General features: G+C 40.2%; 1 protein-coding gene and 1 long non-coding RNA gene across 3 annotated transcripts; both read left to right on the forward strand.

Moving 5' to 3' along the window:
- The first annotated feature begins 305 nt into the window (after positions 1-305).
- LOC110497822 (zinc finger FYVE domain-containing protein 21) lies at positions 306-9,417 on the forward strand. Of its 2 annotated transcripts, XM_021574237.3 has the most exons (8): positions 322-502; positions 3,706-3,756; positions 3,950-4,118; positions 4,552-4,627; positions 4,817-4,908; positions 5,272-5,325; positions 6,293-6,423; positions 6,604-9,417. In XM_021574237.3, exons 1-8 carry the CDS (start codon positions 377-379, stop codon positions 6,637-6,639), a joined length of 735 nt encoding a protein of 244 aa, XP_021429912.1. In that variant the 5' UTR covers positions 322-376; the 3' UTR covers positions 6,640-9,417. The 2 variants fall into 2 exon arrangements, with proteins under 2 accessions (XP_021429914.1, XP_021429912.1); XM_021574239.3 differs by lacking the exon at positions 5,272-5,325 and having other exon boundaries at positions 306-502.
- A 3,441-nt stretch (positions 9,418-12,858) lies between these two features.
- Positions 12,859-14,306, forward strand: LOC149975221 (uncharacterized). Its single transcript, XR_016488960.1, has 3 exons — positions 12,859-12,988; positions 14,018-14,097; positions 14,198-14,306. It is a non-coding gene; the product is annotated as an uncharacterized LOC149975221 (long non-coding RNA).
- The last annotated feature ends 723 nt before the right edge of the window (positions 14,307-15,029 follow it).

Consider the following 15,029-nt stretch of genomic DNA (forward strand, 5'->3'; position numbering starts at 1 on the left):
CATAGGCAAGGAGCGTAACAGGAAAAGGCAGCCCTACCCAACTCTGTGGAAATCGCATGGTCCTCAAGTGTAATCCATGCTTGAGACCTGGTTTTAGGAATTCTAATTCTAATATTGATGAGTGATGATAAATAAGAAGGTAGCTTATTCAGAAGTGCTTTATGGACAAACTCGACAGCATGATGTTCTAGTCTCACCGACAGCGAAGTCCAACCCACATTTTTATATAAAACACAACACAGTTCATCACATGACATCCGTGATTTTACTCCACGTCTTTATATTGGATAACGGCTATGTCAATCAATTAAATGGGCGTGTCTTTGACGTATGGGCGGATTTTTAATTTATTTTTATAATTGCTGGTTGTGGAAAAATGTCTTCAGTTCCTGATGGCAAGAAATTGGTTCGAAGCCCAAGTGGACTTCGAATGGTCCCGGAGAATGGAGCGTTTAACAGCCCTTTTTCGTTAGATGAACCTCAGTGGGTCCCGGACAAAGAGGTAAGTGACTATTAGGGCTGAAATAACAAGAGGGCAACGCCGCTCAGACAAACGGACTTGGCCCCTGAACTGGGCGTTGCATACTTGCTGGCCACTGTCCGTACAGTAGGGTCAAATATTTGTATAACTAGCTAACCTAAGTTAGTAGACCAGACTCATTGTTCTATCTGGTAGGGTTGTCACTAGCTAGTTACCACAGTCACAATTGTCTATTGTAAAATAAATAATGACAACAAATTTGTTTAGGCATAAGGATAACGTTAGCAGTGTGGTTAGGGTTAGGTTAAAATATAATTTTAAGAAGATAATTGTAGAAATAGCGGGGTTTCATTTTAACAGTGCTCTGCAGTTTGCTAACTGTAAATGCCAAGAGCTACCGGTAGCTAGCCACAGTTAACGTTCTAAAGTAGGCAACATGGAGCCATCACTAACGTTACAGGAGCTAACGTTAGCTAACAGTATTTTGCAACACCAACTGGGTCTGTCAAAATACAGAACAAAAGCTGCCACCTGCCTCGGCAAGTAATTGCTGTTCATATGACGACAAGTTAGCTTAAAATCTTATTTCTCGCCTTGTCTGCGAGATGTACACATGCCAGTGGTCCATGATCATGGGTCTACATTTGAAAGCACTGTTTACTGTCAGTGATGCTGCCCTGGACTGCAAGAGAATGTCAAAGAAAGGGAACAATGGAGGGTGTGAGTGAATGAATGTGGGGGATGGGCTTGGGACATGGCTGTGTGATGGACTACAGTAATCCATCCCAGCAGCTTCACACCTCACTGCCTCTACACCTATGTGTGTTTGAATGGTCACAGCTTTAAGATGTGGTGGTATTAAAGTAACTATTGAGTTTTTCCACATTTCTATGAAATATGATCGATTTAATTAACTACAATTCATTTTTTCCCCCTTCCAGATAATGGTAATTAACCATGTTGAATATGTTGAATGGGGGGGAATCAAAACAGTTAAATCTAGATTGTTTTAGTCAAAAGTATTTGATGTATTGTCAATAACAATTATTTGTGTGCTAGTTAGCTGTACCTGGACCAAAACTCCAGTATTTTTTTCTAAATAGCATATTCTCCATCTTTTTAAATAGGGAGACAATTTGTTTTCAGCACTTATTTCCATGACATCAAAACTTGTTTTCTCATGAAACATGTTGAGTAATATGTTTGGAACATTGGATTGCAATAAAATCGGTATCGAATTAGGGATGCACCAATATTACATTTTTGGCCTATTCTGGTATTTTCCTTGACAAAAAAAAACGATACCGATATTTACAATTTCAGCAGCCTTTTAAGCATTCTAGTACAGTTAAATAGTTAACACACACACAGCAGTCTAAGGCACTGCTTCTCAGTGCAAGAGGTGTCACTACAGTCCCTGGGTTGAATCCAGGCTGTATCACATCCAGCTGTGATTGGGAATCCCATAGGGCAGTGCACAATTGGCCCAGCGTTGGCCGGAGTAGGCCGCCATTGTAAATAAGAATTTAACTGACTTGCCTAGTTAAATAAAGGTTACACACACACCACACTGACCAAAAAGTTATTTTGTTGGCATTTTCGCATGTCCCCATTACCAGTAAATCATAATCAAAACCTATTTCTTTCACTTACTTGCTGTGCTGTTTCGTTGTTCATTTGTTCAGTCTCAACCAAGATTTCATCATACATGTCAAGCAGTGAAGCTTCAGCTCTGTCTGGCCTCTCTTCTTCTGTGCGTTTTTCTTCTGTCCGTTTCCATCTTGTCCAGCTGTGTATGTAACATTTCACGTAAAACCTGTTTCTTGTCTGCATCGAATCGCTTGTTCACAGCCTCGTACTTTTGTAAGTTTTAACCCCACAGTCTTTTGGCAGTTTTGTTGAGCAGGCCTTTCAATGCCATGACAGAGGGTATCACGTCTGCTGCAGATGCAGTTGAGCTTATTTCTTGAGTCAGTTGTTCAAATGGAACTAGGAGGGTGTTCATGTTTCCAAGTTTCAAACATGTTCTCAAATGCCATTGAAATGGCAGCAGCGGTATGAGAACCAGCACATTCTTGAGCATGCAATACGGCTTTCCTCAGTACGAATTCATCGTCGAACCACTGTGCTGTCAGACTCAGCATGCTCATGGGGCTGACATCGCTGGTCCAAATGTCAGTCGTGAAGCTAATACCAGTGACACCCATAACAAGTAGCTCATAGATGTGCATTATAATAATACTGTGTAACTCCGGTAGGACAACATCTGAAAAATAGTGCCTACTTGGTAGTGTGTACCGGAGCTCGAGGTGCTCGACCAGTCGGCGAAAGCCAACATCATCCACGACAGATCGATTGATTGTCAAGGGCAATGAATTCCATTATCTTGGCGTTAATGGATTTCGCCTTTGAGTTGTCTCGGCTAAAATGTTCTTACTCTTATATATGTTTGCTCGACTTTAACTTGTTTAGTTGTTGGAAGTGTGCGCTTACTATTTTTCTACTTTTGTTCTGTTGCTCTATTTTTCATGGCATCATTACATCATCTACCTACGTTATGTAGGTATGCACGTCAGCGTTGACGTCGGTTTTGCACATTGGCGTTAAACTAGACATCGGGCCGATGCTGGCATTTTTAGCTAATATCGTCCGATTCCGATATGCTCACCGATGTATCGTGCATCCTATATTGAATCGCAATACATATCGTATCGGCACCTAAGTATCGCGATAACTTATCGGGAGGTCCCTGGCAATTCCCAGCCCTAATGGTAAAAAGCAGCTTTTCTGAGTTGGAATAGTGTGGGCATACACATGTCATGAAAAATATTCATGTAAGTAGACTGATGATTGGCCAGCTCTTCCTGAGGAAATAGCAAGCATTTTTTAAAACATCTGTCTGAGATATGTGTTTGAGTTGGGTTTTTTTTCCTCCAATTTCTGCTTTGGCCACATATGAGTAAATGATGAGTCAACAACATTATTTGGGTATGAGTTAACAGAATATTAACTTTTTTTAAAGTGATATTTTCATTGGACAATTACTTTAAAACATTGTTACCTTACAGTCTGGGTTTATGCTACTGTGAGGTTTGTGATGATTGTGTTATTGGAAGGGAGAGGTCTTTTGGTAATCCATTTAAACTGCGATTGAGGTTGTTGTGTCCATGTTTGAACTTGAGTGAACCAACAAACTGTTGGCTAATGTCCTGTTCCTCTTACAGTGCCCAAGCTGTATGCAGTGCACCAAGAAATTTGACTTCCTTACAAGAAAGGTTTGACTTGCTTTACTATGATCCCATAATATCAGATAAATTACAAGTTATAGGCCTAGGCTTTACCTGACTGTGGACCCAAAATTGTAGCCCTTAAATGCTTTTGCACAGTTAAGATCTATGAATGGGACTGTGCATTCCTTCTTTACCCTCAACACTCCCTCTGCATTCCTTCCCCTGTTCTGTTGTTCAGCACCACTGCCGGCGGTGTGGCCGGTGTTTCTGTGATAAGTGCTGCAGTAAGAAGGTGACTCTTCCCCGGATGTGCTTTGTTGACCCGGTCCGGCAGTGTGGAGAGTGCAGCCGGGTCTCCCAGAAGGAAATGGAGTTCTATGACAAACAGCTTAAAGTGCTTATGGGAGGTGAGTTTAAAGGGAAGAATCAATCGTGTCAGGAGGACACCCAAACACACAGACCTGTCTATGTTAATTAACAGCTGTGTGTGTATAGGGCGGTTAGTGAGCCGGGCTAGCCAGTGTGGTTCTAAATAGACTCCTCTACACTGCATCACCCAGCCAGGCCCGTAATGAAAAATCCATTAGCGGCATGACGAGATCCAGGGCAAGGGCTGGTTGCAGTGGCAGGGACATACTGTGGGGAGGGGGAACTGGAAACAAAGCCTTGTAGCATGTTGGACTAATGGGGTCCTGTTAGCATGGTCAATCAATGCTGTATTCTTAGTATAACACCAGTGGACTGGGACGTATCTACAGTTTGATGGATTCTTTGTGATTTTTGATTGGCATGCTTTTTTGATTTGACTCATTGGTAACATTACTACTTTGTCAAACTCAGGTGGTACATTTATTGTCACTTTGGGCACCTCCGAGAAGTCTGAGACCATGATGTGTCGTCTCTCCAACAACCACAGGTATCGTGAGTGTTTTATATTTCACACAGGCACACAGGAAAAGTATCTAGAATGGAGTCATTTAGGTTAATGCTGAAAGTACATGCTTTGATAGAACCACTAGAAAAATACACATTTTTCACCTGAAAGACTTAGTACATCCCTTTGTCTCAACTCCTCTCTTGCTCTTTTATTTCTCCCTCTCCTCAGGTACCTCTTCTTAGATGGGGAGAGCCATTTTGAGGTGGAGCTGTCTCGGATCTCCAGTATGCAGGTGTTGACAGAGGAGTCCACCCCCGAAGGTAAGGCTCTGGATCAGATGTCCTCTGGTTGTTAACACAGCCTGGCTTTATCTCCCTCAGTACGAGAGTACAGCAGTGATACAGTGCAGCTTGTTGAAAGCTTATTGATCAAGAGACATTATGGCTTCCTGTGGGTGGAGGAACTAGCTCTCTCCTATTTATGACCAGAAGTGTAATCATAAATCCACAGTAAAATTCTGATTACTTTGTCTCGTCATTGTATTGATTTGAAACCCCATAACTGATCCAACAGCATGGTAAGTTGGTGTTGGTACCTGACTGTTTCCTCTCTGCTATATTATTAACACTCTCTCCCTCTCACCCTGCCACTGGGCGGCCTGGCCCTTCTGCTTTTGGCCTTAGAGAATGACATTCACACTTACACCAGTCTGCTGGACAGTCAGTATATCTCTGAAGGTTAGCACTGTTATATTCCCTTGCCCCCCCATTCTCCCTTATTCGTCCCCATCTTATCTTCATCTGCCTGCAGAGTTTGCTATTGATAAGGATGCCTTTGCCATCATTGTACATGCATTTGATATCAGTGGTAGAACAAAGGCAACATCCTTAAAATCCTTGTGGTATGCATGCTTCCATGGGGGGATATTATGTGTGTGATTATTCACCCAGAGTGAATCTCATTGCCCCTCTGCCTGTGACCAGGATCATGTTCATTAGGGCACACCATAGCAAATGTACATTGAGTGTACAAAACATTAGGAACACCTTTCTAATATTGAGTTGCATTGACTTTTGCCCTCATCAGTCTCAATTCATCAGAGGATGGACTCTACAAGGTGTTGAAAGCATTCCAATGCCTCCCACATTTGTGTCAAGTTGGCTGGATGTCTTTTGGGTGGACCAGTCTTGATACACAAGGGAAACTGTTTAGCGTGAAAAACCCAGCAGCGTTGCAGTTCTTGAGACTCAAACCAGTGTGCCTGGCACCTAATACCATACCCCGTTCAAAGGAACTTAAATATTTTCTTTCCCATTCACCCTCTGAATGGCACACATACACAATCCATGTCTCGAAGGTTAATAAAGCACAACTTTAAGCCGTTTCCTCCCCTTCATACACTGATTGGAATGTAGATTTTAACAAGCGACACCAATAAGGGATCATAGCTTTCCCCTGATCAGTCTGTCATGGAAAGAGCAGGTGTATCTAATGTTTTGTACACTTACTGTAAGTTCTCATTTTGTTAAGTCTATTGCTAGGTTTCTTTATCATTTTGTTTGTTATTATGTACGTTTCTCGCAAAGTTCATTAGTTTGAACATCCGGTAGCTGTTTTGGTTTCAATCTTTGCTAAAGCCTCAAGTCTATACAAGTATAGTGAGTGTGTTACTGAACCTTGCCTAACTTTGTGTTTTGTATCCAGGTGGAAACTGCAGGGCCAGTGGCATGTTGCTCCACTACAAACCAATGGGCTCTCAGGACCCCAAGCAGCTACGCATGGAGGCAGCAGAGGACAAGAAAACCGCCTCCTCATGGCTTGCTGCCATGCACAAGGTACACCACCATAACAGTCTGGCTTGTTTTTTAATAGGAATGTTATATTTGACTTAAAATGTTACTGGACTGTATGGTGTGATATCCAAGCTTCAGACCCGCCATTGCGTACTGTGTGTGTATATGGCTGAAATAGTTATTTTGTATAGCTCTGCCTGTACTACATCTGTTCCCTAACAGGGTGCCAAACTGCTGTATGAAGCTCGGGACCAGTGACTGGGTTAAATGCGGAAGACACATTTCAGTTGAATGTAATCAGTTGTACAACTGACTAGGTATCACCCTTTTCCCTTTCATTGCTAAGATGACTAGAGAGTGAGATGGCACAGACCAAGTGTTTTCTTTCCTACCCTTAAGTCTCTCATTCTCTAAATGCAGACAGCGGATTTTAGCCACACTTCACTTGAACTATTTGGCCAATAACCCATCTTAATACTGCCATCTATGTAATGCTATAATAGACATAAGACACTTGGCATAACCCTTTCCCTTCACAACCATTAATGTGACAAATTACCTTAAAAGCATTATGTAGGGTCTGTGACACATAGTTCAAGTGAAGTTTCTTTATATATTCTGTCTATGCTCTGCTTTCAGTGCTGACAGATTATTCACTGATTCTAGTGAAATATACACTACCGGTCAAAAGTTTTAGAACACCTACTCATTCAAGTGTTTTTCTTTATTTTACTGTTTTCTACATTGTAGAATAATAGTGAAGACAAACTATGAAGTAACACCTATGGAATCATGTAGTAACCAAAAAAGTGTTAAACAAATCAAAATGTATTTTATGAGATTCTTCAAAAAAAACCTTTGCCTTGACGGCTTTGCACACTCTTGGCATTCTCTTAACCAGCTTCACCTGGAATGCTTTTCCAACAGTCTTGAAGGAGTTCCTACATATGCTGATTTGGTTGAGATCGGGGAATTGTGGAGGCCAGGTCATCTGATGCAGCACTCCACCACTCTCCTTCTTGATAAAATATCCCTTACACAGCCTGGAGGTGTGTTGGGTCATTGTCCTGTTGAAAAACAAATGATAATCCCACTAAGCCCAAACCAGATGGGATGGCGTATCGCTGCAGCATGCTGTGGTAGCCATGCTGGTTAAGTGTACCTTGAACTCTAAATAAATCAGACAGTATCTCAAAGACATGGCGGTTTGAACCAAAAATCTCCAATTTGAACTCCAGACCAAAGGACAAATTTCCACTGGTCTAATGTCCATTGCTCATTTCTTGGCTCAAGCAAGTCTTTTCTTCTTATTGGTATGGGTTTCTTGGTAGCAATTTAACCATGAAGGCCTGTTTCACACAGTCTCCTCTGAAGAGTTGATGTTGAGATGTGTCTGTTACTTGAACTCTGAAGCATTTATTTGGGCTGCCATTTCTGAAGCTGGTAACTCTAACTCTACCTCTGCAGCAGAGGTAACTTTGGGTCTTCCATTCCTGTGGCGGTCCTCATGCGAGCCAGTTTCATCATAGCGCTTGATGGTTTTTGTGACTGCACTTGAAGAAACTTTTTTAATTTTTCCTGATTGACTGACACGTCTTAAAGTAATGATGGACTGTAGTTTCTCTAAGCTTATTTGAGCTGTTCTTGCCATAATATGGACTTGGTCTTTTACCAAATAGGGCTATCTTCTGTATACCCCACCACCTTGTCAAAACAACTGATTAGCTCAAACGCATTAACAAGGAAAGAAATTCCACAGATTAACTTAACAAGGCACACTTGTTAATTGAAATGCATTCCAGGTAACTACCTCATGAAGCTGGTTGAGAGAATGCCAAGAGTTTGCAAAGCTGTCATCAAGGCAATGGGTTGCTATATTTCAAATATACAATTTTTTGATTTATTTAACACTTTTTGGGTTATTGCATTATTCCATAGGTGTTATTTCATAGTTGATGTCTTCACTATTATTCTACAATGTAGAAAAGTCAAAATAAAGAAAAACTCTTAAATGAGTAGGTGTTCTAAAACTTTTGACCAGTAGTGTATATGTATGTATACACAGTTTGTGAAATGCTTTAAATTTAATCCCATGCATTGGATTTTTGTATAAACTATTTTGTTAAATATTCCTATTTTAACACATGCTGTGTATGTACTTTTTACTGCTAAAGTATTTATAGTTTTTGTAGCACTTGTATACTTTGGTTTTTTTTCTTACAAGATGACTTAAACATTTTGTTCTCATGTTGGCTGGCTTTGCTTATAAATGAATTGCACAACCTCAACAAACTAGCCCTTTAATATAAGGGTAAACTGGAGTGTGAAGCAACACTTTTACTCTTCAGTTTTGTTTGCTTATATCCAACTTATTATGCTTCACATACCAAACAAAATACTTGAGAGGTTTTCATTTTTGACCAAATTTAGAAAGTTAGTGGTATTCTATGGTTTTACCATTTTGGATAAAATGACAAATTTGACATGAGTACTGCTCACATAAGAAGGCTACACTCCTTAATCAATTGTATTAATTTGGTAAGAGGCATGTTGAAATGGTGTTTGCTGGATGTGTTTGAGGCATTGTGTGTCAAATGGCATTAATATGGTAATTCACTTTAAAGACCTTTTGTAGTCTTTGCTTAGTTCACAAGGATGTTCTCTAGGATGCATTTATTATTTGAAATCGTGTAATCTTTTATACATCCTTGCCCTATGGTTCTGAAGTGATCTACAGGCCTATTTGAATGCCCTGATGCTGGACATGGAATCTGTTGCTGCATGATGCAGCAGTATTTGAGATGGCTAGACTCAATTCTTTCTGTTCTCTACATTGTGTTCATTCAAGTTGAAATTGGAAGTTTTGCACTAAATGGCATTGTCAAATTGATACATTCAGAAGTTATGAAGTACCACTGCACTTTATGGTCTCCCTTTTTACAATCACTGACCTAATAGTAATTCTATTACAGTTTCTAATTGTGTGTCAATGTTCTCTTATTGTTAACTCAATAAATGAAAGTGTTTGTAATGGTATCTTCTCATAACATTTGTATTTACAAATCACAGAACCCATGACAATGAAAAGTGCATTATTAAATGAAAGGTCAGTAATTAATTTTGAAACACCAATTTGATTGGCCCACGGGTAAAGGTGGAACGGTACACATGGGACAGCAAGTGTACTCATCTAGCCCTGATAGTCCTACATTACAAGGTCAGAGCAATATTAGACATGTAAACCACCTTTTGGACAAATATCTCCTGTTTAGAATTATATTATTATGACACTGAAAAGCAACATGTCACCAGAGCCATGTATTTAGATTTGGGCTGTCCATTTAACTTTTTATTTTTTTAATCGCAGGTTTTGCTGTGATTAATCATTTGCTCAAATTTAGCTATAGTTAGATTTTTTTTATATACAAAAAGCGTTACAAGATTATTGACGTCTTGATATTTGTCCAATGTAGTGGTTAGCAAAATCGAGTAAATTGTTAAAGCACACTTTCTTTAACCTTCATTCTTATGGCTAGGCGTTCCGCTAGCGGCACACTTCGACAACATTCCGCTGAAAAGGCAGAGCGCGAAATTCGAAAATATTTTTTAGAAATATGTAACTTTCATACATTCACAAGTGCAATACACCAAATTAAAAATAAACTTCTTAATCTACCCATCGTGTCTGATTTCAAAAAGGCTTTACAGCGAAAGCACACCATATGATTGTTAGGTCAGAGCCTAGTCACACAAACACAGCTATTTTCCAGCCAAAGAGAGGAGTCGCAAAAAACAGAAATGGAGAAACAAATGAATCACTAACTTTTGATCTTCATCAGATGGCACTCATAGGACTTCATGTTACACAATACATGTATGCTTTGTTCAATAAAGTTCATATTTATATCCAAAAATCTCAGTTTACATTGGCGCTTTATGGTCAGTAATGTGCCTCAAATATCCAGCGAATTGTCAGAGCCACATCAATTTGCAGAAATACTCATAATAAACTTTGATAAAAGATACAACTTATGCACAGAATTATAGATATACTTCTCCTTAACCTGTTTGGGATAGGGGGCAGCATTTTCACGTTTGGATGAAAAGCGTGCCCAGAGTAAACTGCCTGCTACTCAGTCCCAGTTGCTACTAAATGCATATTATTAGTATATTTGGATAGAAAACCCTCAATGATGGCTGTGAGTATAACGGAACTCATATGGCAGGCGGAAACCTGAGAAAAATCCAACCAGGAAGTGGGAAATCTGAGGTTTGTAGTTTTTCAACTCTTGGCCTATCGAATACACAGTGTCTATGGGGTCATATTGCACTTCCTAAGGCTTCCACTAGATGTCAACAGTCTTTAGAACCTTGTTTGATGCTTCTACTATGAATGAGTCAGAGGTCTGCCAGAGAGCCGTGAGCTGGCCACGTGCGTTCATGTGAGAGTTCGCTTGAGTTCCATTGCATTTCTGAAGACAAAGGAATTCTCCGGTTCGAACATTATTGAAGATTTATGTTAAAAACATCCTAAAGATTGATTCTATACATCGTTTGACATGTTTCTATGAACTATAATATAACTTTTTGAACTTTTCGTCTGAACTTTCGCCTGGACTTGCCTGCGCCTCGTGAGTTTGGATTTGTTTACCAAACGCGTGAACAAAAGGAGGTATTTGGACATAAATGGACTTTATCGAACAAAACAAACATTTATTGTGGAACTGGGATTCCTGGGAGTGCATTCTGATGAAAATGCTAATTAGCATCAAAGTAGACATGCAAGACTACAAATCCCTGCAAGCTCCCGCACGTCATTTCTAGCTGACACCTTTGCTAACAGGTATTGTGTCTATTTAGAACTTGCACAGGACAGTTCACAGAATTTTGCCAATTTATTCATTACTAAATTTAGCTAAAATTAGTTAATCCAGAGATTCTTACCATTTCTTCGATTCGGCAGTCTCGTCTAGACCATCGTGGCATTTGTACTTGTTTATGATAGCTACATCCAGGCTGTATCACAACCGGACGTGATTGGGAGTCCCTTAGGGCGGCGCACAATTGGCCTCGTGTCATCCGGGTTTGGCTGGTGTAGGCCGCCATTGTAAATAAGAATTTGTTCTTAACTGACTTACCTAGTTAAATAAAAATACAAAACTTAGCTAATTAGCATTCCATTTTGTAGGGGAATATATTGATAACTCACTTTGTCCTAGAGATTTACACGGTTATCAAAACGTCATGCCAGGGTAAGCCTACACGAAAGTGTTTCTAAAATCCCCTATGGGAAAAGTGAATGGTGGAAAAACGATTGGAAGCAGTTACTCCTCCTATGATATAATGGTAGTCCGCAAACAAACGTTAAAGGTGCATGCCGCCACCTACTGTGCTGGAGGGTGTGGTCAATCACTGTTTACATCATTAGCTCCACATTTCTAAATCCTCCTACCTAACTCAGTACTTCTAATAGACCCTTCCCCATTCTCAAAATCCCTACCAACCTCAATGACCCTGCACTTCAATCTTTCCCTCTCTTTAAGATACTTACAATATAACATCACATGCTCCACCGTTTCATCGACTACTCCAGACACAAACTATTCACAAGCTTGCCAACCAGATGTAATGACAAATTCAATGTACAAAGTCCTAGATGCAATCGAGCAAACTTTCTTCCTAATCTGACTTTTGAATATTGTTCTACTGACCTTTCTTTGGAGGGCATATAAATAATGGCCCTTGGGCTCAGAGTGCCATCTCTTCTGCCACACGTCTATCATTATGGCTCTCATCTTACATTTGGCCTAACCTCATTAATATCAATCATATCTCATTTCAAAGCTCTTTTGGTTATCTGGTCTACAATTTAATCCCCTTTGGAACCATTTCCTTGTTTGACCGTTAAGTTTTATGGGTATTATGACTCATTCTGCGCTACTCGATTGCATAGTTTGTTTTTGTTTTAAGAACTAGAAGCATAGAAATAGCATACATAGAACAGACCGCTTCTTAGATTTGCTTTCAATGAGAATGACACTTCTATAACTCAAATTTCTATGGTGAATTTGGTCTCTTAATCAAAAAGTTACACATTGCAGCTTCAAGTGTATAGATGATCTATTTTGGATCATTTTTTTTTACAGTTTTTTTGTAACGCTTTCAGGCAATGCGATTAATCACGATAAAAAAAATTGGGGCGGCCTAGTGGTTAGAGCATTGGACTAGTAACCGGAAGGTTGCAAGTTCAAACCCCCGAGCTGACAAGGTACAAATCTGTCGTTCTGCCCCTGAACAGGCAGTTCCTAGGCCGTCATTGAAATTGATTTGTTCTTAACTGACTTGCAAGACTTGCAAGTCAATTAAGGTAAAAAATATCTCTGACAGACTCTGCCTGTCACAAGACAATGATTTAGGGTCCTGTCTCTTTAAAATGTCAGAACGTTGTATTCAGTGACGTAGTTCGTACCTTGGACAGGGGTCGCTATCATGTGTAGCTAAACGGGGCGTTTGTAGTAGCAGAGTTTGATATATGTTTTACATTTGAGCATAATGAGTGTTGTTTTTTTAACTGGGTCAACAAATATAATTGAATATCACGTATAAGGTAGGAACTAAATTATCTCATGACATTTCTCTAATAAAAGGATAGATAATTATAAACGCTGGGGCATATCACCCACAAGTTAGCTTGGACCAATCCATTTCTCAAGTATGAAAACGCACATGTTAGCGATGTGGATTGATCAATATTTGTATGGTATTTCACTGGCTAGTTCCATAGGCGGAAATCCCAGGGGGACGGGGGGGACACGACGCCCCCATCCTGGGAAACATATAATTTGTCCCTCCCCAATATATCACTGTAAACATAACTATGTAATTTCAATAATATTAATAATACGCAATGAAAGCACTTGTGCTGATTAGAGACACTTAATAGCGCGTTTTTTACATTTCAAAGATTACGACCCCCCCGCCCTTTGCCTCACAATGATCCACTGCCAGTTCTTTAGCTGGCAATGTAGTAGAGGGTTCGTATCTACTGTCTGAAAGGCACTCAATGTACGCAACTGACGTGAGGATAATCAAGTCAATCGCGCCATAGCAATGTTTTAAAAAAAAATGTTTGCAGGGTTCACACACACACTAGCTGAATTTGCAGAGCTAGCGCGCAAACTAAAGCGAACATTAACTATCAAGCTAGCTAGTACCTATTCCATTTATGTGGCGTCGTCAAAGATGGAATCTTTGCTATCGTCAGTTTATTCCAAGATCAGCATGCAGCTGTAGTGCTTCAAAGTCCCTGTGATAAGGTTAGCGATAAACTGAAGTCTAAACTGAACAGAACTACACTCTCTTCTACCATTGTCTTAAATATATTTAATGGTCTCGCTGCAAAAGCTATATTGTCGCTAGTGAACTTTTAATTATTTTTATTTTTTATTTAACCTTTATTTATTTTTTATTTAACCAGGTAGCAAAGATTATAGCAAACACCACAGAAACGGAATTGGTGCTCGCTAGCTTTACAAATTCAGCTATTGTTGGGAGCCAGCCAATGTGAAACAAACTATATTAAAATTACAAAAGGTTGCAGCATATGTTGTGTAAATGTGTGTGTGCAGCCAGCCAGCCAGCCAGCCAAGTAGAAGAATGGCAGAAAAAAGTAAAAAGACGGACATCAGAGTATTTTTCAGTACACTAAAACGCAAAGTAAGAACTCTAGTAGCCTAATATCTCAAAGACTAGTTGATAAAATGTTCAGAAGAAATAAGTGAAATGCTAATGGAATGTTTCACAATGATGTCATTAGGCAGAGCAGGCAACAGATGAAACACAGAGCTGGGGACAGACAGCAGAGCTGGGGACAGACAGCAGAGCTGGGGACAGACAGCAGAGCTGGGGACAGACAGCAGAGCTGGGGACAGACTAGCAGAGCTGGGGACAGACTGGCAGAGCTGGGGACAGACTGGCAGAGCTGGGGAGTCTCAGGTAAGTTTGTTGAGTCTTTGTTTGGCAACATTATGAAAGGTTCTCAATTTTTTTTACTTGTAAAATAGGGACATAATTGGAAAATGCCATGGATACCCCCACTCTCAACTTAAATGGACACAACAATCAATGGTATTGCTGTTGTGATTAATTGTGTAGTTTTGGGTACCGGTAGTTAGGAGTACGGCAAACACCTTATTTCTTTTCTAGGAGACAGACTGTGAGGCAGTGAGGGTGGTGAAAGGGAACGAGCCAAGGAGAGAAACTTCAGAGGACAGTGGCACAGCCACGGCAGGACCAGGTGTCAACCTTGTTGCCAGCTGCACCAGTATAGGGGACAGTGGCACAGCATTGTCCAGTTACCTCAGTGATAATTTATAGAACCGCAAACTCTTGCCAACAGTGTTGACGTTTCAAGAGAGATGGTTTGGCGATTTCCCCTGGCTACATTATAATCCATCATTAAAAGGAGTGTTGTGTTTTCACTGTAGCCAAGGGTTTTCAAGCCAGCCATCTTTTGGCCAAAGAGCAGATGCTGCCTTCATTAGTGCAGGATTTAGGAACTGGAGAAAAGCCATTGAAAAATTCACAGCACATCAAAACTGCCAAACCCACCGCCACTTTGTAACTGTAACAGCAAACCAGCTAAATCC

This window comes from Oncorhynchus mykiss, chromosome 19 (assembly GCF_057628025.1).
Source record: "Oncorhynchus mykiss isolate SJ-2025 chromosome 19, ASM5762802v1, whole genome shotgun sequence".
In the NCBI taxonomy this organism is placed as follows: Eukaryota; Metazoa; Chordata; class Actinopteri; order Salmoniformes; family Salmonidae; genus Oncorhynchus; species Oncorhynchus mykiss.

What these genes read in the sequence shown, in the direction of transcription:
- LOC110497822 (XM_021574237.3), top strand. Translation starts at nt 377, where the DNA reads ATGTCTTCAGTTCCTGATGGCAAGAAATTGGTTCGAAGCCCAAGTGGA. An exon ending in CGTCTCTCCAACAACCACAG is followed by an intron (nt 4,628 to 4,816) that starts GTATCGTGAGTG and finishes CCCTCTCCTCAG; the next exon opens with GTACCTCTTCTTAGATGGGG. An exon ending in GGCTTGCTGCCATGCACAAG is followed by an intron (nt 6,424 to 6,603) that starts GTACACCACCAT and finishes GTTCCCTAACAG; the next exon opens with GGTGCCAAACTGCTGTATGA.